General features: G+C 56.7%; 3 protein-coding genes across 9 annotated transcripts in view; 1 reads left to right on the top strand and 2 right to left on the bottom strand.

Moving 5' to 3' along the window:
• Positions 1 to 14,393, top strand: part of SETD2 (SET domain containing 2, histone lysine methyltransferase) — a 69,410-nt gene extending 55,017 nt beyond the window's left edge. For 2 of the 3 annotated variants that reach the window (XM_049799271.1, XM_049799270.1), the window contains 7 exons: positions 985 to 1,660; positions 2,550 to 2,684; positions 3,282 to 3,421; positions 6,096 to 6,207; positions 12,230 to 12,310; positions 12,574 to 12,675; positions 13,545 to 14,393. In XM_049799271.1, the coding sequence (XP_049655228.1) occupies positions 985 to 1,660; positions 2,550 to 2,684; positions 3,282 to 3,421; positions 6,096 to 6,207; positions 12,230 to 12,310; positions 12,574 to 12,675; positions 13,545 to 13,706 (1,408 nt within the window). In that variant the 3' untranslated portion in view covers positions 13,707 to 14,393. The other variant, XM_049799272.1, reaches the window with a different exon arrangement.
• An 806-nt stretch (positions 14,394 to 15,199) lies between these two features.
• Positions 15,200 to 18,847, bottom strand: LOC126037742 (tumor necrosis factor receptor superfamily member 16-like). Of its 2 annotated transcripts, XM_049798442.1 has the most exons (6): positions 18,717 to 18,847; positions 17,474 to 17,609; positions 17,283 to 17,393; positions 16,729 to 16,900; positions 16,491 to 16,636; positions 15,200 to 15,620 (listed from the first exon to the last, which is right to left on the bottom strand). In XM_049798442.1, the coding sequence occupies exons 1-6, from the start codon at positions 18,774 to 18,776 to the stop codon at positions 15,316 to 15,318; spliced, it is 930 nt and encodes a 309-aa protein (XP_049654399.1). In that variant the 5' UTR covers positions 18,777 to 18,847; the 3' UTR covers positions 15,200 to 15,315. The 2 variants fall into 2 exon arrangements, with proteins under 2 accessions (XP_049654399.1, XP_049654400.1); XM_049798443.1 differs by lacking the exon at positions 17,283 to 17,393.
• A 357-nt stretch (positions 18,848 to 19,204) lies between these two features.
• Positions 19,205 to 26,093, bottom strand: LOC126037916 (D-threo-3-hydroxyaspartate dehydratase-like). 4 transcript variants are annotated; one of them, XM_049798852.1, is made up of 9 exons: positions 25,760 to 26,093; positions 24,140 to 24,298; positions 23,208 to 23,488; positions 22,277 to 22,463; positions 20,159 to 20,280; positions 19,867 to 20,056; positions 19,689 to 19,794; positions 19,495 to 19,608; positions 19,205 to 19,437 (listed from the first exon to the last, which is right to left on the bottom strand). In XM_049798852.1, the coding sequence occupies exons 1-8, from the start codon at positions 25,777 to 25,779 to the stop codon at positions 19,519 to 19,521; spliced, it is 1,155 nt and encodes a 384-aa protein (XP_049654809.1). In that variant the 5' UTR covers positions 25,780 to 26,093; the 3' UTR covers positions 19,205 to 19,437; positions 19,495 to 19,518. The 4 variants fall into 4 exon arrangements, with proteins under 4 accessions (XP_049654809.1, XP_049654808.1, XP_049654812.1 ...); XM_049798851.1 differs by having other exon boundaries at positions 19,205 to 19,608; XM_049798855.1 differs by having other exon boundaries at positions 19,205 to 19,608; positions 23,208 to 23,299.
• Between the last annotated feature and the right edge of the window lie 551 nt (positions 26,094 to 26,644).

Here is a 26,644-nt window from a genome sequence, read left to right as displayed (position 1 = left end):
AATGCTTTGTAGAATCCATTATATTAGGGCTGCAAAGCATTTTTGCTTGTAATCCCTGTTTTACCACACTCATAACTTCTCAAAATATCCACCTTTGATCTGAAATTTTCCATGGTTGAGGTTTGATCAAAGTCCTTAGGCTTTTTTTTTTTTTTTTCCTTCTTTAACTCCTTGGAAAAATCCCTCCAGCTGCTCTGCATCTCGGGATGAAAATTCTTATTTGTAAAAAAGAATTTAAAAAATCCATCCACACTTTATTATTTTTTAAGCTGAATCTGTGGTCTAGTAAATAGCATAACTCTAAACAGAGACGTGCTGTTTGTAATTCCCTTGTTCTTTGTCATGTCTGCAAACACGCAGTGTCCAAGGCGGGGTCTTTAGATGAGAAAGGTGGGGTGCTTTCCCCGTCGCCGAGCTGGCCTGGTCTTTGGGGGTGAAGATGCTGTGGTGAGAGCTGTGCTTTCTGTTTGGAGAGCCTCTTCCAAAACCGTTCTTCAGTGGTCCTGCTTTGGGAAACCATGACAGAGGGTCTCCAGCATGGGTACTCAGCCTGTTTGGGGGCACCCTGCTTATTCTGCCCTCTCCTTGGGTTCCCTGTTGGTCCTGGAGATGTTGCTTCCCCTCTCTGGGTATCTTGGTGCTGCCTAGCAGGTCCTCCACACTACCTCTGCTGCATCTTTGCATCTCTGTTAGCTTCAGCACCAAACTGAAGTGAGTAAATCCAGTGGCACCACTTAGCTCATCCTCTGCCCTGGCTCCTTGCTCATGCATGAGCAGGACCAGTGGGTGTTTCTCCTCTCTATGTGTTGCCATGGTTGGTCAAGCAGCTGAAAACAAATGAATGTTTTTAGGAGTTGATGGGGCTGTTGGGCATTTGGGTACCCCCAGGTCTGCCACCATCAGTGATGGCCCTTTTACTGCTGGAGCCCTGGACCTGCAGGTTTCTGAGGTCTCACAATGCCTTTTCTTTTCTTTCTCTCCCAGGTATGACACACCAGCATCTTCGAAGAAGAAAGTCCGGCTTAAGGATCGCAACAAGCTGTCCACAGAGGAGCGCAGGAAGCTGTTTGAGCAGGAGGTCGCCCAGCGGGAAGCCCAGAAACAGCAACAGCAACTGCAAAACCTGGGGATGACGTCCCCCCTGCCCTATGACTCCATGGGCTACGGCACGCCCCACCACAGCTTTATTGGCTACCCGCCTGGCTACCCCATGCAAGCCTATGTAGACCCCAGCAACCCCAACGCTGGCAAGGTGCTGCTGCCCACGCCCACCATGGATTCGATGTGCTCGCCGGCAGCGTATGAGCACCCGCAGACTTTGGTTGGGCACACGGTGGAACCAACCCTAACTACTCCTCAGCCGGTACCAGTAGTCCAACATGTAGCAACAACGATGGAGGTTACAACTCCGCAGTATGTAGCACAAAGCGATACCGTGGTCCATCAAGAACCCAACGTGGCCGTCCTGCCCGTGGCTGCACCGGGACCGGTGCAGAGCCAGAGCTATGGAGTCTGGGATTCCAGCCAGCAGACTGTAGCTGTACAACAGCAGTACTCACCAGCTCAGTCCCAACCAGCCATATATTACCAAGGACAGACCTGTCAGACCGTTTATGGTGTGACATCCCCCTACTCACAGACGACCCCACCGATTGTACAGGTAATTTCCATTTCAGACACAGTGTGGCACAAAACACCCACAAAATGAAGAGTACCAGCCTGGTACAATTTATTTGCTCAGTCTTTGCTAGTGTTCTTAATATGAGAGCATCCCACTTTGCTCTAATATTAAGCTGAAGTAACACTTCTCAGATAACTTCCTATCCAAGAGTCTGACAAAAGCACATTTAGGCAGGGTATTTTCCGTGTACAAATGCCATATGTCGTAATTGTTGGGGCCAAGCAGGAGTTCACAGCTTGCAGTGACTTTTTTTAACCTATTTATAAAAGTTATTTTTGATTGTTTTCTTGATTGTTGATTCTGGTGAACGGATATTTCTGTGTAAGAGCTTCCACTGTCACTGACCAAGTAAGCAGTAAAACGCGGAGGTGAGAGCTTGCCTTCTGTTGACCTTTGGAAGCAGGGTCTGGAGCTACCAGCTCTTGTATGACTTAAACCAACCAAAAAACCCAACAGATCAACTTTTTTTATCTGTTTTCTCCAAATTACATGTCCCTTTCCATCAGGCTCAGCCTTGAGCTCTGAATGACCATACTGAAGTGCGGTCTCCTTTTACTTTGTCTTCCTTAACAAGGGTATTGGCATTCAGCAATGCCTAGTTCTTCCTAAAAGCAAGATGTAGGCAATCGTACAACTCCTGGGATAGCAAGTAGGCCAATTGTATATGAAATTCGTTTGCTTGAACCCTGCCTCAGTCACTGGTTATTGCTGTTTGGTTTGGATGTTATCTTCCACTAGTCCTCGAGGACTATTATACTCTTCTTGCCTCTGCTGTTTGATTCCCAGTAAGGGAAGCTGTACCCTGTCTTCCAGCGAAGGGTTTTTTGGTAAAGCAAGCTGACTTGTGCTTCCCTGTGCTCTGTTTCAGAGTTATGCCCAGCCAGGTCTCCAGTACATCCAGGGCCAGCAGATTTACACAGCTCATCCGCAGGGAGTCATAGTGCAGCCACCGACAGCAGTAACTACGATCGTCGCAGCTGGGCAGCCTCAGCCCATCCAGCAGGTAAGGCTTGATGGCTCAGAAAAGATGGGGAGTGTTCGTCTACTACACCTGCTTTGGGTTCCGTGATTTGCCATGGCTTCTGGATTCTGTGAAAGTGTTGGGGGTACCAGCCGGAGGAGTTTCCCATGTGGTAGCATGCTGGCAGCCTTTGGGATGCTGCTGTCCAGGCTGGATGTGGGCAGCAGACATATTTTTGGGGGTTTTGAGCCCAGATCGTGTTGCGTTCGGGCTTTCTGCCAGTGCATCTGAGGAGGCTGTGTACGGGTGGGCATATGGGAGCTCCATGTCCTGCTTTCACTTCTGAAGCCCATCTATCAGAAATAGTGGTTATGGCATCCGCCACAGAGGATTTAAGAGCACGGGTAGCAAAATGGCTGTATTACAAGCTCAGGGTGTAGTCAAGTGGGTGCTTGGGATGTTCGATGAAGAACTAGAGAAGGATACTGTCCTTGCTACTTCCTGGGCCAACACTAATGTCGTTTTTAAGTTTTAACTTCAACAAAGTCATTGTTGTGGGGGAAAGAGCTGTCAGGGCTGCTCTGACCACGCTCACAGCCACTCATGTCTTTCTCTTCATCCCTTTTGTGCTATTTTCAGCCAGAGCTTGTGGTGACCAATAACCTCCTGGACTTGCCTCCACCATCCCCTCCAAAACCCAAAACAATCGTCCTCCCACCCAACTGGAAAACGGCCCGAGATCCAGAGGGGAAGATCTACTACTACCATGTGGTAACAAGGTGAGTGTGATAACAAGGTAAGCGTGATGGCTGCTTCGGGCTTGGAGTTTGATGGCTCAAGCAAAGGGATTGGGTGTAAGAGAAATGGATGGTCAGCCCTTGGTGTCTCGTTAGGCAGCTGGTGGGGTGCTGCTCGTTAGCTGGGTGGGTGGGAGGCTGAGATTGCTCAAAACCTTTCCTTTATCTCCATAAATGTGGCTTGGGGATAGAGCCCCATTTTCTGCAAGCAGAAGTGTGATGATGGCAAACAATTTCCTTACAAATGATGACTCCAGCTGTGCATTGAGTTGTAACCCGGTGTGATAACACGGTGGTGAGGAGCTCCACTTCTGACATCGCATTGCAAAAAAAAAAATCCCATCAAAGCAACATCTTTCTCCCCAGCATCTCGGTCAAGTTGGATTTAGTATTTTTGACATCATCTGTGGTTCCCATCGCTCTGCCAGAACACGCCATGCCCCACATGGTGCTGAAATGGCAGCAGAATTAACAGGCGGAGAGAGACCTTGTCTGCCCCTTGCGCTCTGAAACACCCGTGCGGCTCTGGCAGCGGTGCCAGGCAAATAACCCCCCATCTGTGGAGGCTTTAACATGCGTGCGAGCATTGCGGTGGGCATGCCGTATGAACAGGAGGTCTTTGGTGGCTCAGGGATCAGCCATGATCCGTGGTGTGCAGCATCAAAGGGTTTGTTTTCTCACCCTCATTTTTTTCCATCTTCAAACCTCTGGTCTGTTCTGGAGCAAGAAATAGAGTTTCCCAGTGTTTTTCCCACACCTTTGCGATCAGTTTTGGAAGGCACCAGGTTTTTTGGATCAATACCTGTGAACTTATCTAAAATGAGTATCATGAATTTTAGACTTCTGAAAAGGACTTTTTTTTCTGTATGGGGATCCATCTCTCTAAAGGGTTAAGCCTGAGTATTTTCTTCCATGTCTTGACTGTCTTGATGTCAGTTTTTGTTACTTGTGCACATATCTCTGCTTCGATTGATCTTTTCAGTCTCCTGTTTGGACTCCTTCCTGCTACCTTACACATCAAGAGTTGCACCAAGGGCAGAGCAGAAGACCTTCAAACTCCAGGAAGAAAAAGAAAACAGTCGAGCAGGAATTTGTGATTTGTGCCGTGGTTTGGAAGTCTTGCAAGGAGATGAGGAGACGCAACTGAGCCTTCCCCCTTGGCGAGGAATGCCTCCTCCGTGCATCTTCTGCAGCTACACGAGAAGCCACTAATTGAATATAATTAATCTTGAACTTCTTTGAGGAACACATGCTGGAAGATTTCTTTCAATCCTTCTTTTAACTGTATATTTTCCAAAAGGATGAGGCCAGTAGAGGAGAGCAAATCTTACTTGTTGATATGCTGTCTTGTTTTAATATTTCATTCTACTTGCCAATCAAATTAATAGTGGTCCAAGCTCAGGGATATTCAGCAGTATCTGGAGAATTAAGTAGCAGGATGAAGCACATTGGGGCTCATTGAAATAAGACTTTCGTTCTTCCCCCCAACATATCCTGAAAAGTAAAAAGCCCTGAAGTGGGACAGCGTTTCTGATACAGGTCAGAAACTTCGAGAAACTCAAACTGGCAGCTTCTTTTGATGCAGGCTTTCAGGATTTCTTTGTATTGAGCTGAAGAGTGCACATCAGGGCTTCACACAGAGTCTAGAGATGGAAAATAGTTGCCACGTTAGGTGACATCCAAACCTAACGAGGTCTGGAGATCTGTCCTTTGCATCCCTCTTGTTTAGTCCGTTTGTGAGTGAGTCCTCTCACCTGATGGAGAGTCCCATGCTCGCCCTAGTCCTGCAAAGACAGCGGTCTGTCCTGCTGGCCCCCATTTCTCCTGGTTGTGTTCCTGCCCTGGTCTGTGGTTTTCCTCCCCGGCACCATCCTGTATTTGCTCTCAGATGCCGATGGCTGCCTGCTCCCCTCTTCCCCACCTTGAGGAAATCCAGACCAGTTCTCCCCATCCTTCTGTGGTTTGAGCATGGTGGGGCTTTTCCCTGCTTGTTGGCCTGCTGAGCCCAAGCAGGCTCTGATGGCTTTTCCCATCTCAGCCGAGATGTTTCTGCAGAAATGGTGCTTCCCACGTGCAGTGAGCCAAAAAGAGCTCTAGCCCTGCGTTTAGCCTCTTCTAGCATATGGATGAGCTTCATGTCATCTGCCCATCCATCCTTTCAAGCTCCTGCTCATTCCTGTGGTCTTTCTCAAGATCTGTGGTCTGTGTCCTTTCCACGATGAGATACCTGTGGCTGAACGCTTAGCTCAAGGTACCAACGGCTGCCCCTTGCTCTGCAGGAAGCAGTACCTTTCCCAAGGTCTCCGCTGTGATGTCTCCCATCTTTCCATGCCAGAATCACTGACCTTCTTTATTTACTGCCTTTTTTTATTTATTTCATGCCTGTGACGAACTTCCCTTGATCCCACATTGAGTGTCGTCAGTGCTAGAAAATCATGCAAATTCCGTTTTTTAAGTTCTTCTTGCTCGGCTTTAGCCTCCTCCACCTTGGAAGCCTACTCAACCTCATCATTAATAGCAAGATAGGGCCATGCGTTACAACCCTGTTAAGAGTTTTGATGACTGATGGAGACGCGATGTCCCAGTTGATGGAGCAATTGATAAGCAGGTACCGGTTACTTTTAAGAGTGACAATGGTCTGTCTGTCTTCCTCCAGGCAAACCCAGTGGGACCCTCCTACCTGGGACAGCCCAGGGGATGACGCCAGCCTTGAACACGAAGCTGAAATGGACCTTGGGACCCCAACATACGACGAAAACCCCATGAAGGTAAGCACGGGGGTCAGCGAGAGAAACTCAGCATTAACGTCTCTTGGACAGACCATGGGGATAATTCTGTCCTGCAGAGTAGGAGCAGTGAACGCCGGGGCTGTTGTTGGCGTTGGTACTGACTTGGGAGGGTGATGGAGGGACAGCAGCAAACTAAGATAAGCTGTAGCGGCTATATATTGACCATGGCGCCACCATTTTTTTGTGCTTTAAAATAGTGGTAGAGAATTAACAGAGTTAAGTTGTTCTTCTCTTGCCACTGTGAAATACCTGATGAAGTGCTGCCCGGTAGCTGCTGAAGAGCAGCTTCCCTTTGTTGCTGCCAGGTTTTGCCCTGGTGACAAATAGTCGAGCAGAGATTTTCGTTGTGTTCTCACCTCCTCATCCTTCTGGGTGCTGGCTTGGTAAAGACCCTGGTGCTCCTTTGCTCACCTCTCGGGCTGTGCTGACCGCAGCTTGGGTGAACGCAGGACTTACCTGGGGGGCAGCTAAAGTTCTGCCCTGGATGCCAAGCATCATTGCAACCTCATGTGCGGAGGTGACCTTACAACTTGCCAAAAAAAGGGGCATGAGGTGCAATAACGTTGAAAAAGGAAAAACTAACGGTGCAGCAGCAGAAGCAGAGGAGCTGGGAGCTCTGTGTTGGCTTCCACCACCAGCTGCCTTTCTGCTTTCCTGGTGAGTGCTGCAGCATCTCCATTGCTCCTGCTGCCAAAGGTAACGCCTGTGAGGACGGAGCTGCTTTCCAAATGGGCCTTGATTTCCAGTTAGGTCCCTCTGCGGCCACATCTACCCTGGTGCTTGGCAGGAGGGGACTTGGCTGAGCCTCCTTGGAGGACACGTCTGCCATCAGTGCAGGTTTCCAGCTCTGCCAGCCCTTGCAAAGCAGGGAGGGCAGAGTCTGCGCAGCGGTTGCTGAGCCCCTATAGATAAATTACCCTATATACCTTTCTGATTCCCTAAAAAGAAGAGAGAAGAGCTGTGGAAAGAAAGGTTTGTCAGGTTGTAACTCTCGGGGAGCAATTCTGTCGATGCTTGGGTGATACCCACCTACCCAGGACTGATTTTGTTGTGGGTGCTGAAGGCATTGTCTGTCCTACAATGCCCAGGAACGTCCCGCTCTGCTGCCATCACCTTTCCCATGTGCTGCCAGGATCGTAAGGGTTAACCCAATCCCTGTAAAGCCTCCAAGTACTTCAGCCGGGATTCCTGGCGACTTCACTTAAACTATATTATTGACAAATATTTATGTCCCTGTAAAAAAGTTAATTAGAAAATGAACTAAGAGTTGGCACACGGCGCTCAGCTGAGGAGCCTTTACTTCTGCAGAGAAATTCAGAAAAGCCTTTTAAATGATTTTTGTCCCTGGGTCGGCATCACATGTACCCTGCTGGCATCCCCTGCGGTTCTGGAATCCTTGGCAGGCAAAGGAGCAAATATGTCACGGCACTGGGAGGATTCATAAACACGCGAGTGTCCTGGGATCGCTGGGGCTTGCTGGATCCCTTCGGTGAGCTTCGGGTTCAGTAGCATGCAGCAACCTTGCGCTGCCCTGCTCTGGCCGATACCTCACTTTATCGTGCTCAGCAAAAGCATTAAGAACTGACCCCATGCAGCTTTCTGAACACTCCAGATGACTCAGGCAGAAAGAACAACAAATATTCCTAATTTGCCTGTTTTCTACAGTGCGTTTTGCTTCGATGGGAAGGGTTTGCCATGTGCTTGCCTTGGGTTGATCCTAGTTTATCTGCACTTGCCTGTTGCTTCTGGATTCGGGTTGCAAATTGTTGTTGAAGGATATCGGTGTGTGGAGTGAGACACGAGAACCTATTTAGCAAACAGACCCTCATTTTAGGCTTTAAGGCGAGGTTTTATTAATGTGGAATAGCCGTGAAGCGCATCCCCATGCGCTGCAGCAGGATTTGCTGCTGCAGCTGTATGAGCTAAAGCTTAGGGCCAGCATGGAGATACTGGGGAACATCCCTTCAATGAGAACAAAGTGGTGAGAAGAAGGTTGGGCTCTTCTGAGTGAGAAAATGTAGTGCTGGTGCTTCGCAGCTTGGGAATCTTTTTTCTATGGACTTTTAAGGGTCTCGGCGGTGCCTGCGACTGCAAAGGGAGCAGCAAGGCAAGATGCTTCTGTAGATGTGGGCAGGCGTTTACATGCCAGAGTCAAAACGTTTGGGATAAAAAAGGTGCTGAGAACTGGGATGATGCTCAAAGGGCTTCACCTTGGGGCAGACGTGAGCCAGCTACTTCTGCCAGGAGTTTTTGCTGCTCACTCAAACCCCCAAATCCCTATTTTCAGGTGCAAAACTTCTCTGAAGCCATCAATACCTCGTTCCTAAATTACCACCGGCCGCACAGCTTTGGCTGACCTTACAGTGATGTGGTTCTTACTCACTTTAGAACTCTAAATCTCATTCTTCTCGGCCAGAATTGCCTGAAGGTTGGGTTTTTCCTGGTCATGGAAATCGTGTTGAATTCCCCGGTGGTCATAGCTTGCTCACCGCCTCCGTAACGATGCTTCCACCCTGAAATTGCAACCACATTCCTTGGATTTTTTTACCATACTCCTCCCCACCCTGCACCTTTTCCAAGACAGATTAAACCCACCAGCATCGCAGCTCCGGCCATCCAACAGCTGCTGCTGCTATTCCTGGTGTCTCCCGGCTGCGGGGCACCACTTGCCCTGGCGAAACGCGTGTGCCGGTGGCGACTGGGGTATTTTATTTCCTCCGGAGTGTGTTCAACGCGCTTCTGAGCATCATCTGCTCCCTTCTTGATACCCTCAAAGCCCCGGCGTGGCCGGCGTCATCGTGGCTGGTGTCAGTGGGGGGTGAGCTCGCCTGGGGCTTGCACGCTGGTACAGTGATTTTGATGGAAAGGCACAAGAGGCGTGCAAAGCCACGCTTGCTATTTCCCCTTAAAGCACATTTCAAAACCTGCTTTTTCCCTTGGAAAAGGGATTTCTTGAGAGGGTGGCCTGGCGGAGTGCTGGCAATGACACAGGGCTGGATGCCGAAGTTTGTGCATCTTTTTAAGACGGAAAAAGCCCGGATTTATTGCATGGATGTGTTTTTGTCTGCTCGATTGTACCTCCCGAAGAGCACAGAAGGGTTGGCATCAGCAGATTCCAGCAGCCTTATCCCATGCTGCTGGAGAAGAGCATTATGCAAAGGCTTCTCTGAATTTCCCAGCACATTTGGCTTCTTGCTCCCCTCCCACTGTCACCCCATCCCAGGCTGGTTTTCCCCTAACAGCGAAGATTAATTTTAGCATAAAGAGAAATTAGCACCTTTGCACAAGTAGTAGCTTAGAAATATGGTTCCTATTTCTCCTCCACCTGCCCCCCAAAATTTTGTCACTGATTTGTCCCCCACCCCTCGTGCTCTGGCCAAGGGGAGCCGAATTCTGCATGAGCTGCCAGACGCTGCTGGCTGCCGGGGCAGCGACTGCAGCCGTGCATTGGCTCTCGGCTTTCCCATCCGTCAGGCTTGGTGGTCAGCCGGGGTTTGGCTTCTCCTGCCTGCTCTGGTCCCCCAAAATTGCCATTTTCCTCTTCCAGGTCACCCCCGCAGCCCAGGTGGCTCCTGTGGTGGTGGTGGGAAGCAATGGAGCTCAAAATCCTAGGAGCATTCAGTCCTAGGCTTAGTCCAACCAGGCCAGGCTTTATTTTTGCATTTACTATTTATGCATTTATTTACACGCCTCTTTATTTGGCATTTGCAGTGCTTCCCTGCAAGCTCCTCCAAACCCATCCTCCAGCTCTACTTAAGCCAGCTAATTAGCGCTGATAATTTATAACATCCTTCGAGGGCTAAATTAAAATCCAATTGTTACCAAACTGACCTGCGTAGAAAATAACTCCTTCCTTGCGCTGGCTTGGGGAATTAAGAGATATTGGGGTGTGCTGGAGATGCCGGGGTGATGGTGGTCGAGAAGGGCTTGGTGATGGAAGGTGGCAGGGCTTGGTGACGCCACCGTGCCGGTGCCGCGCCGGGAGCCGGCAGGGAGCCATCTGCTCCCCATCACCAGCCTTTTGATGTCGGTACCCGAGCCGCGGGCAGGGAGCGGCGAGCTTTGATGTGCAGCCAGCCCAGAGACGCACCAGCGCTCGCTCGGGACGGCTCTCGGCAGTAAAACTTCCCCGTCAAGGGTTGATTTAAGCCCCACGTCGGTTTGCTCTTGGGACTTTGCAGCTCTGCCCTCCAGCCTCAGCCAGGCGCGTCTTTGGGATTTGAAAGGGACGGGATGGCTCCTGCTTTTTTCAGCGTTAAATACTTTAAAAAATTGGGTTCTTTTAATGAAAAGAAATAGCAGGACACCTTCAAAAAGCAAAAGGCGGCAAATCTCCCCTGGCTTTGCAAGCCTTTAACAAGCCCTTTTGCTCTCTCCGTCCTTAAAATCCGAGTCGTGGTAACTCATGGTACCCAAATCTCTGCCAAAAACCAGTGCCGGAGAAGAGATGCTGCTTCTCGCTATCTGTCGGAGACTCTGATGAGGTCATGGGGCTTGAAGGCAGAGCCCACAGGGATGGCCATGTGTGGGGAGGGGGGTGTTAAGCTGGCGGCGAAGGGGTGCAGCGGGTGCAGCTTCTACTCCATTAACACGGGCGGCAAATTAAATCAGCCGGTGCTTGTGCTTTGTGGGATTAGTACTCGGGGGACCAGCCAGAAATTCCTATCAAATTCACTTTATCCTTCTACGATCGTCTATAGCTAAAGATAATCTTCTGTAAATGCTTGCCAGTGGAGTCCCAGCCCTCGCAGCACTTTCAACACGAGGGCTGATGGTGTGCCGGCGTGCCGGGCACACCTCTCCAGCAGGAATGGTTCTGCTACGGCTGATAGCTGCCACCAAGCGCCTGGCTTTAATTAATGGGCTGAATAAACAAGCGTTCTCAAACAGTCCCAGGAGTGAGGTTAGGACAGTGTCTCTCTGGCCTGGGTGTCTGGCCGTGCTGGATTCATCCCTGCAAATCATCCTTGTGCCGGTAATTAGGCTTTAACGTGTGTGAAATAAATGGGGAGGGGGATGATCAGCTGCTTTCCTTCTCCCTCGCCTCCAGCTAAAGATGATACCCCCCGCCGCAGCACTCGCTCTCCCCCCCCAAACCAGCCTGACTCCCCCAGGACCAGCTTGTGCCCTTTTTCCAGGTTTTTTTTCCAAAAACAAGAGCGAGGATTGGTCCCTGTGCCTCCCTGGAGGCTGTGCTCCCAGCTCAGCAGCGTGGCTGAAGTGTGCTGGGACTGGGCTGGGGAGTGTGCCGGGACCGGGCTGGAGATTGTGGCAGGATCATGCTGGGAAGAACGCTGGGATTGGGCTGGGGAGCGCACCAGGAGTGGACTAGGAAGCGTGCCAGGATCAGGGTGGGGAGTGTGCCAGCACTGGGCTGGGAAGCTCACTGGGAGCAGGCTGGGAAGCGCGCCTGGATTGGGGTGAGGAAGCCGGCAGCGGGCTGGGAAGCTCACTGGGACTGGGCTGGGAAGAGTGTTGGGAGTGGGTTGGGGAGCACACTGGAACTGGGAAGCTCACCAAGACTGCCAGGATTGGGCTGGGAAGCTCACCGGGACCAGGCTGGGAAGCGTGCCTGGATTGGGCTGGAGAGCATGCCGGCATCGGACTGGGAAGCTTGCCAGGACTGGGCTGGGAAGGGTGTTGGGAATGGGTTGGGGAGTGCAGCAAGACTGCCAGGATTGAGCTGGGAAGCTCACCAGGACCACGCTGGGAAGTGTGCCTGGATTGGGCTGGAGAACATGCCGGCATCGGGCTGGGAAGCTTGCTGGGACTGGGCTGGAGAGTGTGCCAGCTTCGAGCTGGGAAGCCTGCTGGGAATGGGCTGGGAATTGTGCCAGCACCGGGCCGGGAAGCTCACCGGGAGCCGGCCGGGAAGCGCCCGCTGCCCACCTGGCCGTGGGGCAGGGGTGGGGCGGCAGGAGCGCTGTCCCCAAGGGGGGATGGGGGAGATCCCTGCTCGCCCCAGGCGGCATCTAATACCCTTTTATTTCCCCCTCTCCAGTCTTCCAAGAAGCCCAAGACGGCGGAAGCGGACACGTCGAGCGAGCTAGCCAAGAAGAGCAAGGAGGTGTTCAGGAAAGAAGTGAGTTTCCCCAGCGCCCCGGGGGGGGATTTGTCACCGTCCCACCCCGGTGACGTGACCCAGGGGATGCCGGAGGGGAATGTCGGGGTTCGCCGTCCCCGTACAGGTGACACGATGCTGGAGTGGAGGACCCCACCGTTGGGGACGTGGCCCCGCGGAGGGTTGGGGCTGGGGGGGGGGGGCGGGTCAGCATCACCCCGGGGCTGGGGGCGGCGGGGCCCGTGAGCGAGGGCAAGGTCGGATCCAGATCTCCTCTGGTGCAGATGTCGCAGTTCATCGTGCAGTGCCTGAACCCCTACCGCAAACCCGACTGCAAGGTGGGACGCATCACCACCACCGAGGACTTCAAACACCTGGCGCGCAAGGTGACGTCCCCTCTGTCCCCGTCGGGGGGGAGAGTTTTGGGGGGATTGCGTTGCCCCTTCTGCTGGCTTGTCTTGTAGGGGGGGAATAGTTGGGGAATAATTGCAGATATTGGGGGGATGATAGCAAAATGGCTTAGGGAATGTTTGGGGAATGATAGCAAATATGTGGGGAATAATTGAAAATATTTGGGGGAATATTTGGGGAATAATAGCAAATATGGGGGGAATAATAGAAAATATTTGGGGGATAGCAGCAAAATAGCTTGGGGAGTATTTGGGGCATAGTAGCAGGTATGTGGGGAATCCTTGGGGAATAATAGGAAATAGTGGGAGAATATTTGGGGAATAATAGGAAATATTTGGGGAATAATAGCAGATGTGTGGGGAATAGTAGAAAATATTTAGGGTGTAACAGCAAAATAGCTTGAGAAATATTTGGGGAAAATTTGAGGAATAATGGCAATGATTTGGGGAACATTTAGGGAATAATAGCAAAATAAGTTTGGGGAATAATAGCCAATATTTGGGGAATGATAGCCAATGTTTGGGGAATAACAGCAAATACTTGGGGAATATTTGGCAATAATAGGAAAAAGGCTTAGGGAATATTTGGGGAGCAATAATAGGAAAAAGGCTTAGGGAATATTTGGAGAAAAACAGCAAATACTTGGGCAATAATAGCAAAATGGCTTGGGGAATGTTTGGGGAGTAATAGCAAATGATTGGGGAATAGTAGAGAATATTAGGGGAATAATAGCAAATATTTGGGGAAAATTTGGGGAATAATAGCAAAATAGCTTGGGGAATCCCCAAGACTTGAATTATTGGGAATAACGGTGGGTATTCCCGGCCCCTCCTCTCCCCCGCAGCTGACTCACGGCGTCATGAACAAGGAACTGAAATATTGCAAGAATCCGGAGGATCTGGAGTGCAACGAGAACGTGAAACACAAGACGAAGGAATATATCAAGAAATACATGCAGAAATTCGGGGCCATCTACAAACCCAAAGAGGACACGGACCTGGAGTAACCACCTCCACCACCTCCACCCCCGCAGCGATGCCAGACGCAGCCAAACCTCGGAATACTCTATTCTGCCAGGATTCGCGGTTTTAAACCACCAACCTGTGAATTTATTATTATTTTTTTTTAAAAAAAAAAGGAAAAAAAAAAAAGAAAATAAACTTCGTTCCCTACGGCGTGAGGCGGTTTGTGCTGCCGGGGCGACGCGGAGGAAAAGACGGGCTTCGCTAAGCCGGGCTTTGCTGGCTCCCCTACCCCGGCGGTGCTGTCGGACGCACGCACCCTGTGCGTCACCGAGCTCTGTATTATATTTTAACGTATATGTGAATATATTGATAATTTTTGGTTTTGTTTTTTTTTTTGCTTTTAGCCCAAGATGTGCCGATACCACGGGAACACTTTGTAAGGATAGTTTCGGGGTTGGTTTTTTTTTTGTTTTTTTTTTTTTTTGGTTGTTTCATTGGTTTTATTTTTGGTTCTGCGAGGTTTAATCTGTTTTCATGTAAATATTGCAGAGCGGGGCTGCCCCTGGATTTCTGGCAGGCCTCGTGCTATGTTGATAAGATTGATTTTACTGCTTAAATCATTTTACTTTATCCAATTTTTACGGAACTTTTTATGTAAAAAAAAAAAAAAAAAAAAAAAAAAAAGAGAGAGAAAAAAAATTAATAAAAAGACAAATGACAAAAAAATCGACACCAGACCCGGCCCCAAAAGAGGTTTGGCACGGCCGGGGGGGGGGGGCGGCCGGGGGGACCTGGCAGTGGCACCGGTGGGGACATGGTGGCCTGGCTCGGTGGTCTGTCACCTCTTGCTCGGGGACCCCCCCCCTTGTCACCCTTAACATCCCCATGAGCCCCGAACCCCTGGGGGGGGGGAAGCAGGAAGGGGTTTTGGGGTGACCTAGCTCGGGGCAGGGGCGCCCGTGCACATTTTGGGGTTAAAATGGCTCTTTTCCGTCATGCTGCGTCCCCCGGTGCCACCTGCTTTGGGGTCTTTGGGGGTGTTGCCCCCCCCCACCCCCCCCACCTCAGGGCCACCCACCCCCCTGCTGTCCTTAATGGGGACGGGCACGGGACACGTGCGTGGGTTTGGGGACCCGCGGACGCCCGAGGACAAACGGACGCTTAAGGACACACGTCCTGGTGATGTGCTGGTGGGGACACACGGATGCTTGAGGACAGCCGTGGGGTGACATGCACTTGGGGCGGGGGGGGGGGACGACATCACGGTGAGAAGGGACAAACACGGACACCTGAGGGGACACGGATGCTTGGGGACACACGGATGCCTGGGGACACACGGGACACCCAAAGACGCACATCCCGGGGACACGCGCGCGTGGGGACAGACGGACACCCGAGGCATCGTGGTGACACACAAGTGACACATTTAATACACCCACCCGGAGACCAGCTGCGCCCCCGAGTCTTCCACCCTCCGTCACCAACTCCCCACCCTTGACACCCCTAAAAAAAACCAAAGTACAAAACCCCCCTCAAAAAACACCCCAAAGAACTATCTGACAGGAAAAAAAGCCCCCAAAACCGGAGAGCACCCACCGAGCCCACCCGGTGTCCCCCGCGTCCCGGCAGGTCTCGGGGACCCCCGGTCGGTCACACGGCTGACGTGGCGTCCCCCGGTCCCGCCAAGCGCCGGGCCGCATCCTGCCGTCCGATGGCCACCAGAGCCTGGCAGAGGGTCTCCAACGTGGCCCCCTCGGCGCCGGCCCAGGCGCTGAGCAGGGTGCGAGCGGGTGCTCGGCCCCGGCCGAAGGTGCCGATGGCGTCGGGGCCGAAACCCAGGCGGGTGGCCAGGCTGCGCCAGTCCCCCCCGGGACCCCCGCTCTCCAGCAGCCGCTCCAGTTCCTCTTGCCGCTGCGCGGGTACCGTGCTGAATGGGTGCCCTTCGGGACGGGGGGCTGCAGGTGGGGAGGGGGTCAGCGTCAGCACCCCCAAATCTCCGCCCGGTGGGATTTCTGTGCCGGAGGTGTTGCCGACTCCCGGGAGAGAGACGCTTACTGGGGTATGGGTGCTCCTCAACCCTCTTCAGGTGCTGTCTGGGGTATGGGTGCTCCCCGAGCCCACCCAGGTGCTCCTTGACCCCCATTTGGGTGTTATCTGGGGTATGGTTCCCCCCGACCCCCATTTGGGTGCTATCTGGGGTATGGGTGCTCCCTGAGCCCACTCAGGTGCTTCCTGACCCCCCATTTGGGTGCTACCCAGGGCATGGGTTCTTCCTGACCCCATCAAGGCGTCCCCCATTTAGGTGCTCCCCAACCCCATTTGGGTGCCACCCAAGCCCATCTGGGTGGTCCTCGGGACACGGGTGCTCCTCAACCCCATCCAGGTGCTCCCCAGCCCTATCTGGGTGCTCCCTGACCCCCTTTGGGTGCTCCTCAACCTTGTTCGGGTGCTTCCCGGGGCATGAGTGACCCCCCAACCCCATCTGGGTGCTCCCCAACCCCACCTGGGTGAACCCCAAGACAGGGATGCTCCCTGGGGTGTAGGTGCACCCCAACCCCATATGGGTGTTCCACAGGCCATGGGGGCACCCCAAACCCATGCGGGTTCTCCCTAGAGCACCCCAACCCCATCCAGATGCTCCCCACGGTACGGATGAACCCCAGGGACAGAAGCACCCTGACCTCCCCCCACCCATGGGTGCTCCCCAACCCCATCCTGATGACATTGGGGGGACAAATCCCCCCAGACCCCACCTCACGATGGGTGCACCCCCCCCCCCCGCCCCCCCCCCCCCCCCCCTCCATGGCTGGGTGGTGGGTGCTCACCCTTGCCAGGCTGGTGGGGCTCCTGCAGGCTGTGGGTGTCGAGGAAGACCCCGCTGTCACTGTGCAGCTTCTCCCCCTCGGGTGATGTCCCCAAGTCCCCTGCCCGCGCCTTGGCCAGCTGCTGCTTCTGCCTGCACGTGTGCCAGCTGCCCGCGGTGGGCCACCGAGTGTCACCCAGGACCTTCAGGGTCCCATATGTGCCCTCCGCGACCCCCCCCCCCTCCCCAAGAAAACCTACCACTTGAAGGCCACGTAGGCGAGGAGTCCCACCACCACGGCAGCCAGGAGGGAGCAGTAGACGGGGATGATGTCCTTGCCGGTGGCCTCGGGCGGTGGTGGCACGAACTCAGGGGTGATGGGCGAGGGGCCCCCCGTCACCGGCTCGCCGCCTGCGCGCTCCAGGTCCTCGTCTATGGGGATTGGGGGGGGGGGGGGGAGGTGTCCCGCCCCCCAAAGTTTAGGGGAGCCCTGGGGTGGTGGTGTGTTCCCCACCCCTGCCTCAGTTTCCCCTTGCAGGCCAACCGGCACCCATGGGTGGATGGTGGGGTGGAGGGACCCCCCCCTCCAAATACATTGGGGTGCCGCAGTGGGGTGCGTGTCCCCAGTTCACCCCAATTTTCCATGCCTCCCCCCCCCCCCACCCCGTGATGCACAGCACCTCAAATCCACACATGGGGAAACTGAGGCACAGCCGCCACCCCCCGGTAAGAACACCCCCCCGCCTTCCAATCCCCGGGTGGGGGGGTGACACCAGCGTGTGTGTGTGTGTCCCCCATCGTGGGTGCCACTCACGGGTGCAGAGGGTGTCGCGGGTGGGGGTGCAGGGCCGGGCAGGCAGGAGCGGGCAGGGGGTGCAGGGCTGGCAGGGCTCCACCGCGCTGCTCACCGCCGAGAAGGTCCGGTCTGGGGGGGTACAAGGTGCTGGGGGGGTACTGGAGGGGTGCAGGGGGGGGGTTTGGGGGTGTGTGTGGGGGGGTACTCACTGTGGGTGCAGGGCTGGCAGCGGGTGTCGGTGTGGCCGCAGGGTTCGGTGACGCCGAATCCGGGGGGGCAGGGGGTGCAGCACCCCCCCGCCGCCGTCGTCCTCCCGCTCCCGCACCCCCCGCCCCGCCCGGGCACCTGCGGGCATGAGGTTGGGGGGGGGGGGGGTCCTGCCTCAGTTTCCCCTTGGTTCTGGACTCCCCCCCACCGCAAGTGCTTCCCTCCCCCCCCCCAAACCCCCCCGTTGTGTCTTCCCTCCCCCAACCCATGGGGGGGGGCTGGTTTGGGGTCCTGGAGCGGGGGGGGGAGAGGGGGGGAAGGGGGGGGGGGCTTGGCCTTGAGTGGGGGGGTGATGGCAGGACAGTGCTGTGCTGGGGGTGGGGGGGTGGATAAAAATAGAATAGAGTAGGATGAAAGATTAATGAATAAAAAAAAAGAAAATTACCCCCCCCCAACCTAAAAGAAATAAAACTGAAAAAAAAAAAAATCAAATAGAAAGAATAAAAGTAAATAATCAAGTAGAAAATAAAAACAGACATGAAATAAAAAGGATTGAAATGAAATGCAAAGAAATAAAGGGAAATGCAAAGAAATTAAAGGAAACGAAGTGAAATAAAGTGAAAAAATATGAAGTGAAATAAAGCTCAAGGGGAATAAAGTAGAAGAAGATAAAGGATAAAATAGAATGAAAGAAAGGGGAAGGAAATAAAAGAAAGCAAAATCGAATAAGGCAAAATAGAATAAATCAGAATAAACCAAGGTAAAATAAAAGAAAACAAGATAAGATCAAATACAATAAACCAAAATACGATCAAATGCAATAAACCAAAATAAGATGAAATAAGATAAACCAAACCAAACTAAAGTAAGAAAAGAAGAGAAAAGAAGGGGAAAGAAAAGAAAAAAGAAAAGAAAAGAAAAGAAAAGAAAAGAAAAGAAAAGAAAAGAAAAGAAAAGAAAAGAAAAGAAAAGAAAAGAAAAGAAAAGAAAAGAAAAGAAAGGAAAAGAAAAGAAAAGAAAAGAAAAGAGAAAAGAGAAAAGAGAAGAGAAGAGAGAAGAGAAAAGAAAAACCTCCGTACAACAAAAAGACGTGAGGTGAAGCGGACCCCGCGGGGGATCGGCCGGCCCGGCGGGTCCCGGGGCGGCAGCGGGGAGCCCCGTCCCGGTTCCCCATCCCGGTCCCGGTCCCCGTCCCGCTCCCTCCCGCTCCTGCCCCCGGTCCCGGTCCCGTTCCCGACCCCGCACCGGGCAGAGCAGCAGCAGCAGCACCGGCAGCACCGGCAGCACCGCGCGGCCCCGCCGCATCGCGGAGACCCGGGCCCGGCCCCGGGACCCGCTCCGAGCCGCCCCGCTCCGCTCGGCCCCGCTCGGCTCCGCTCGGCCCGGTCCGGCTCCGCTCGGCTCCGCTCCGCCTACGGCCGGGCTGGGCTGGGCGCGGTCCCGCAGCGCGGGAGGGCGCGGCGAGCCCCCGGGACGGGCAGGGCGGGACGCTTCGCCATTGGCTGAGAGCGCCGGGGCTGGGCGGGGCTATGTACGGAGCTCCGCCCCTCTCGCTGCTCGGCTGGGCCGGGGTCCGCTCCGGTCCGAGGGGACGCCGGTTCGGGTCCCGCTCCCGGCCGGGGACCGGACTGGTCCAAACTGGGACCGGTCACGCTGGGACCGGGGCTAGCCGGGGGAAGGTGTTCCGCCCCCCCGCCGCCCCCTCCCCACGGTCTGTCCCCTCCCTGCCCCGGGGGCAAAAGTGTCTGGAAACGGGAGAAGCAGCTTTATTGACCCCGGTGTGTGTGTGGGGGGGCAGCACCCCGGCGTGGGTGCAGGACCCTGGCGTGGGCGCATGGCTTCACCGTGGGACCCCAGCATGGGTGCAGGGTCTCGGCCTGAGTTCAGGGTCTCCAAGTGGGTGCAGGACCCCGGCGTGGGTGCAGCACCCTGGCGTGGGTGCAGGGTCTCGGCGTGGGTGCAGGGTCTTGGCGTGGGCGCAGGGTCTCGGCGTGGGCGCAGGGTCTCGGCGTGGGCGCAGCACCCCGGCAGCTCCCCGCTCTCCCCACTACCAGCCGCGGACTGGGTGCCAGAGCTCCACCACCTTCCCCCCGGCGTGGACGTAGTAGACGGGGTGCATGGCGGCGGTCGCGCAGGCCTGCGGTGGGTAGGGATGCTGAGCTGGGCGTGGCGGGGTGTGGTTGGGGCGTGGCGGGGCGCGGCGGGGCCGGTACTTACGTGGAAGGGGATGAGAGCCAGGATGCTGCCCAACGGGAAGCGCTCGAAATCCAACCGTCCGTCGATGGCTTCCACCTGCCCGTGCTCCTGCGTCAGCCCCACCAGCCTGCGGGGACACGCCGTCACCCCTCCGTCGTTGTGTCCCCCCACCCCAAAAGCCACCCCCCCCGCCCCTCACCTAAGCTGGGGGTGCCCCTCGATGGCGGCGCAGCCCCCGGGTGCCTGATCGCGGCCGTGGAGGCTGAGGGCAGCCCACCCGCAGTCCACCAGCAGCTGGTTGCGGTGGGGGTAGTGACCGATGACCCTGGTGAGGACACGGATGGCCACGTCCTCCGGGTGGCAGGAACCCAGGAGGGTCTGCTGAAGGTCTGGGAGAAGAGGGGGACCAGCTCAGGTTGGGGTGCATGCCACCCTGGGGGGGTCACAAGCAGGGTTGGGGCTGGGAGTGGGGTCCCCCCGGACCCGCTCACCGTAGAAGAGGTAGTTGCCTGGATGGAGCTCGGTGAGCTGGGCCATCTCCGGCACCGGGTGGCTGCAGGACGGCGTGGAGCCGATGCTGGCCTGGGGACACGGCACCCCTGCCCGCCGCAGCCTGCTGGCACACGGGGACCCTCTGAGAGGCCGGGAAATGGCCGAGGGGGGGACACCACCCCCCAGGCACCATGGGGAACAAAGCCAGAGGTGGGTCCATCACCCCTGGGTGCCACGGGAGTGGGGCCAGAGGTGGGTCCATCACCCGTGGGAGCCATGGGGAGCAGGACTGGAGGTGGGTCCATCACCCGTGGGTGCCACAGGAGAGGAATCGGAGGTGGTGATGATTCAGGGAGTCCCAGATGTGCCAGAAAGCACTCCCCCCAAATGTTCAAGGAAGCCATCCAGTTGTGGCAGAGCCCCCCCCGCCCCGCCTCAGTGTGCTAGGAAGACCCCAAGATGTGCTGGGGAGACAGCCAGATGTGCCTGGATGCCATCCAGATGTGCCAGAGAGCCCCCAGATGCAATAGAGAGCCCCCTCAATCACTCAAGGCAGGTCATGCCCCCCCCCCCCCCCCAATATGCCAGAGCACCCCACCCAATGTGTCTGGGACCACCCCCAGATGTGCCCCGGTGTCCCCAGATGTGCCAGAGATCCACCCATATGAGCTGAAGATCCCCCCAAATGTTTTAAAGCATTCCCAGACCTGTCTGGGAGCGCACAGATGTGACACAGCACCCCCCCAGATGTGCTAGAGGCCCCGCCCCGATGGTTTTGGGAGCCCACAGATGTTTCTGGGAGCCTGCAGATGAGTGACAGAGCCCCCCCAGATATGCTGGAGGACCCCAAGATGTGTCAGGGTGCCACCAGATGTAGCCAGGAGGACCCAGATGTGCCAGAGATCCATCCAGATATGCCTGGGCCCCTCCAGACCTGCCATAGCACCCCCCAGATGTGCCTGGGACCCCCCTCAGATGTGCCAGGACATCCGCAGATGTGCCAGAGATCCCCCCAGATGGGCCTGGGATCCCTCCCAGGTATGCCAGAGCCCCCCACATGTGCCAGGGCACCCCCAGATGTGCTCATGAACCCCCAGATGTGCCTGAGGTCCACCCATACGAGCTGGAGATCTCCCCAGATGTGTTAAAACATCCCCAGATGTTCTGGGGACCCCTCCAATGTGTCAGAGCACCCACAGATGTGCACAGGAGCTCCCAGATGTGCTCGAGCACCCCCCCAAGTATGCCAGAGGACCCCCCAGATATGCCTGGGACCCCCCACAACTGTGCCAGAGCACCCTTCTCTCTGCTGGGGACCCCCCCAGATGTTTCAGGGCACCCCAAGATGTGCCTGAGATCTTCCCAGATGTGTCTGTGCAGCCCAGATGTGTTGCACCCCCCCGCCCCCCATTCAAAGGCCACATAGCAAGGGGGTGCCATGTCGTCCCCCCACCAGGGTGGCAGCCGGGAATGGTGCCCCCCCCTCCCCTGCTCTCCCTGGGCCCTCTGAGACCGTGGGGCACATTGCAGGAGGGGTGGGTGGCAGAGCAGCCCCCTGACTTTTGGGGGGGACGGACCTGGGGGGGAGGGCAGCATTTTCGTCCTGTGCCTCAGTTTCCCCACTGCAAAACAGTGCCACAACCAGCTTGGGTGGGACCAGAGACCCCGGGATGGGTCCCCAGGGAAGCACGTCCCTGTGGGTGGGGGGATGAGGGTCCCAAGGGACCCCACTGACACCCCCCCCCCGCCCCCACCGTCCCTCCTTTAGCAGGAACCATCCGGCAGCAATTCCCTCCGGGATGTAAAACCCCGCTGGGACAAAAGGGTGACAAGGGGGACGACGACAATGACACAGGTCACAACCCACCACCAAAGCCACATCAAAGGAGACCGGAGCTGCCGGCATCCTCCTCCGGCTCCCCGGGGGGGCTTTGTAGGGCCCCCTTTTATGGGGGTGATTTGCATTTACGACCAGCTGCTGGGCTTTTATGGGAAGGGGAATGACACCCATGGTGGCCAGCTTGGACACCCTCCCACCCCGGCCAAAAAAAATTAAAAATAATAATAAAAAAAATATCCCCTTAACTCTGCCCTTCCCCTGGATTTGGGACACTCACGCGGTGACGAAGTCAAGCACGGCGGCGGTGGTGGCCCGGGCGATGGCTTGGATGGCCGGGACATCGCGGCAGCCGTAGGTGTCCCCGCAGTGAGCGTAGACCCCCACCAGCGTCACCTCCTCCGGTGCCTCCTCGGCGATGGCCCGGGCCAGGGACATGGCACCGGGGTCCGTGGGTCGAACGCCGGCTGCCGGCCAGGACGAGGGTCCAGGCACGGCTCGGGGGGGGGGTTTGGGGGGTTGATGCCCCATGGTGGGTGTGATGGTGGGGATTGGGGTTCGGGGCGGGGGGACTTAAATACCCCATCTTGGGGGCTGGGGGGGGGCTTATGGGGCACTTCTGCCCCATGGAGCATCCGTGAAGAATGACTTGGGGGGGGCTTAAATGCCCCATCCTGGTGAGGCTGGGGGCTTGGGGTTGGGGGGGTATATGGGGCAGCTCGTCTTCATCAAATATCATGCGATGGGTGGATGAAAATGGGGTTCGGGGGGGCTAGATGCCCCATCATGGGGGCTGGGGGGGCATATGGGGCACCTCTGCCCCATGGAGCATCCTTGAAGAGTGATTTTTTTTCTTTGGGGGGGGCTTAAGTAACCCCCTCCTGCATGAGATAGTGGTTCTGGGGGCTTGAGGGTGGTGGGGCATGGAGCATCCTTCCCCGACGGAGCACCCGTGAAGAGTGACTCCTTTTTTTTTTTGGGTGGGAGGTGTCTTTAATGCCCCATTCTGGTTGAGATGGTGGGGCTGGGGGGCACACGGAGCATTGAGCATCCTGGGCTGGGGGGGGTGGCTGGAAGAAAACACCCTCAGAGAGGACGTGTGATGCCCCATCTCTGCACCCCCCCGTCCCAGCAACCCGGGCGCTGGTGGGATTTAAGGGGGGCTACATTTTTTTTTTTTTTTCTTGGGGGGGGGGGGGAATAACACCTACCCCTGCCATTGCCGCAGTCGAGCTTGAGCCAGACGAGCCAGCGCTTGCCGGCGGGCAGCGGGCGCTGGCGCAGGAGGGCCAAAGCCTGGGGGCTGTCGAGGAGGAGCTGGAAGGCTTGGAGGTGCTGGGCCAGGGTGGCACATTCCTCCAGCCGCCCCCCCGGCAGCGGGAAGGCGTAGAGGATGTCATCGAAGCCCCCCGCCGCGAAGAACCGAGCTTCGGCCAAGGTGGAGACCACGATACCCCGGCGGGTGCCGCCCGTCGCCAGTTCGGCGCCTTCTCTGGGGTGGGGGGCGGTGGTGGGTGGTAAGGGGGTGCTGGGAGGGGGATGTTGGGGGGATGCTGGGGAGGAGAGTGGGAGAATGGGGGTGCTGGGGAGGATGCTGGGGGATACTGGGGAGGGGAGTGGAAGAATGGGGGTGCTGGGGAGGATGCTGGGGGATACTGGGGAGGGGAGTGGAAGAATGGGGGTGCTGGGGAGGGTGCTGGTGGGATACTGGGGAGGAGAGTGGAAGAATGGGGGTGCTGGGGAGGATGCTGGTGGGATACTGGGGAACGAGGGTGGAAGGATGCTAGGTGGGAAGGTGGGGGGGACACTGGGAAGGAGACTGGGAGGATGCTGGAGGGATGATGGGGGAGATGCTGATGGGGAAGGTGGGGAGATGCTGGGGGGGAGGATGGGGGGATGCTGGGAGGGATACTGGGGGGGAAGGTTGGGAGATGGGGGGATGCTGGGAGGGATACTGGGGGGGTAAGGTTGGGGGATGGGAGGATGCTGGGGGCGAGTTGAGGGGTGCTGAGGAAGAGGATTGGGGGATGCTAGGAGGGATATTGGGAGGATGCTGGGGGATTGCTGGGGAGGACGGGGGGCTGCTGGGGGGCTGCTGGAAGGATTCTGGGGGGATGCTGGGGATTCCGGGGGTCACACTCACAGCGTCTTGTGGGTTTTGACGTGGGGGCGCAGGCGGAGGCCGAGGGTCCGGCAGCGCTCCAGCATGCGCTCCGCGTTACGCCGCATCGTCGCCTGGTCCAGGGTCAGCGCCGGGGTGGGCAACTGCTCCAGGGGGGCTCCCAGCCACACGCTGCTGCTGCTGCGGGGAGGGGGCAGGGAGCGGGGGGGGACACACCTGCCCTCCACCCCCAAACCTGCACCCAGCCCCGTACCCAGGCATGCACCCAAACCTGCACCCACCATGCACCCACCGTACCCCCCAAACCTGTACCTACCGTGGTCTCCCCCCCCCCCCCAGAAATAACCTGCACCCACCCCTGTGGGCTGGCGTGGGTCCCTGCTCCCTGGGTGGGGGCTGGTGGGCTGAGCCCCCCCCATGGGACCCGGCCCCGAGGGGTGGTTTGGGTGAGGACGGTGCTGGGGCAGCTCGGGGGGGGGGCACAAACCCAGGAGGGGTGTCCCTCGGTCTCAGCTGGATACTGGGACAGGGATATATGGGACTGGGAAACTGGGGAGTGGGACACCTGGGTCACCTCAGACTGGGACACTGGGAACAGGAACAAGTGGGACTGGGAAACCTGGGACTGGGACATATGGGACTGGGTCACCTCAGACTGGGACACTGGGAACAGGGACAAGTGGGACTGGGACATATGGGACTGGATCACTTCAGACTGGGACACTGGAAACAGGGACAAGTGGGACTGGGACATATGGGACTAGGACATATGGGACTGGGTCACCTCAGACTGGGACACTGGGAACAGGGACAAGTGGGACTGGGACATATGGGACTGGGTCACTTCAGACTGGGACACTGGGAACAAGGACAAGTGGGACTGGGAAACCTGGGACTGGGACATATGGGACTGGGTCACCTCAGACTGGGACACTGGGAACAGGGACAAGTGGGACTGGGACATATGGGACTGGGTCACTTCAGACTGGGGCACTGGAAACAGGGACAAGTGGGACTGGGAAACCTGGGACTAGGACATATGGGACTGGGTCACCTCAGACTGGGACATATGGGACTGGGACATCGGGGACTGAGGCACCTGGGATAGGGACCTGTGGGTCACCTGGGACTGGGACATGTGGGATTGGGAAACCTGGGAGTGGGTCACCTCAGACTGGGACATATGGGACTGGGTCACCTGGGACTGGACACTTGGGAGAGGGACATATGGAACTGGGATATATGGGACAGGAACACCTGGGATTGGAATATATAGGACAGGGACACTTAGGACTAGGATCTATGGGAAAGGGAAAGCTGGGATTGGGATCTATGGGAATGGGAAACCTGGGACTGGGACACCTGGGATAGGGACACACACACCGGGAACAGGGACTCCTGGGACAGGGATCCTTGGGACAGGGATGACTGGGACAGGGACACTGGAAACCGGGAGACCTGGGCCCAGGACGTAGGGACAGGGACACCCCCGTCCAGCCTCAGGTGGGCCGGGGACACCCAGGCTCTCCGGCAGCGGGACCTCGGTGTCCCCCCCACCACCCGGGACGGCCACCGCAAGCCTGTCCGGGTTGAAATTCCCGGCGGCACCCCGAGCACCCAGCCTTCCCCCCCTCTGCCCACCTGTCCATCCGTCCGTCCATCCCTCCGTCCGTCTCTACGGCTCTTCCCGGCTCGGCTCTCCGGTGGCTCCGGTTGTGCCCGTTCCACGTGATGCCACGGGCACCCGCAGCCAGCCTCGGCTGGGGACAGAGGTCACTGCCGGCCGTGGGGCCTCCCCGGGGGTGGCAGGAGCAAGGGAGGACACGGACACCGCGGCCGGGGACGCTCGGCCTCCCCGGGACGGGCTGCCAGCTCCCCGGGAACGGTGGCCGGCTTTGGAGCCCCGTGCCCGCGGAGGGACAATGAAGGAGGGCTGAGACCTTGCGTGCTCATGCTATGTGTGGATGGGGGATGCTGAGACACAACCCCCCCCCAACACCCCCAACTCCATGCTGGTGACACACGGGTGCGTGGCTGCTGAGGCCTGGCACGTTCAGGACACGTGGGCACAGGGGCGCTGAGGGCTGAGGCCGCACGTGCTCATGACACGTGCGTACGCGGCCGATGAGAGCCCAGCTGCCCCGAGTTTGTGACACGGGGGGGGGTGGGGGTGTGGGGGGTGTGTGCCCGGCTGCTGAGACCCCCTGCGCTTCTGACCTGGGTAGACGGCTGCTGAGACACCCCCCCTCCCCCATGCTCGTGGATGTGGGTGCATGGCTGCTGAGACCCCCCACGCTCGTGACATGGGTGCACAGCTCCTGAGCCATCCCACCCTCATGAGATGCGAGTACACGGCTACTGAGACCCCCCCCCCCCATGCTCATGACATGCGGGTATACGTCTGCTGAGACCCTCATGCTCGTGACACGTGGGTAGGCAACTGCTGAGACCCCCCCCCCCCCGTGGCTCGTGACACGTGGGTGCATGGCCGCCGAGACCTCCACGCTCATGCCACATGGTTGTATT

The sequence above is a fragment of the Accipiter gentilis genome, chromosome 4 (genome assembly GCF_929443795.1).
Source record: "Accipiter gentilis chromosome 4, bAccGen1.1, whole genome shotgun sequence".
Lineage (NCBI taxonomy): Eukaryota > Metazoa > Chordata > Aves > Accipitriformes > Accipitridae > Astur > Astur gentilis.
This window is presented reverse-complemented; position numbering and strand designations above follow the sequence as displayed.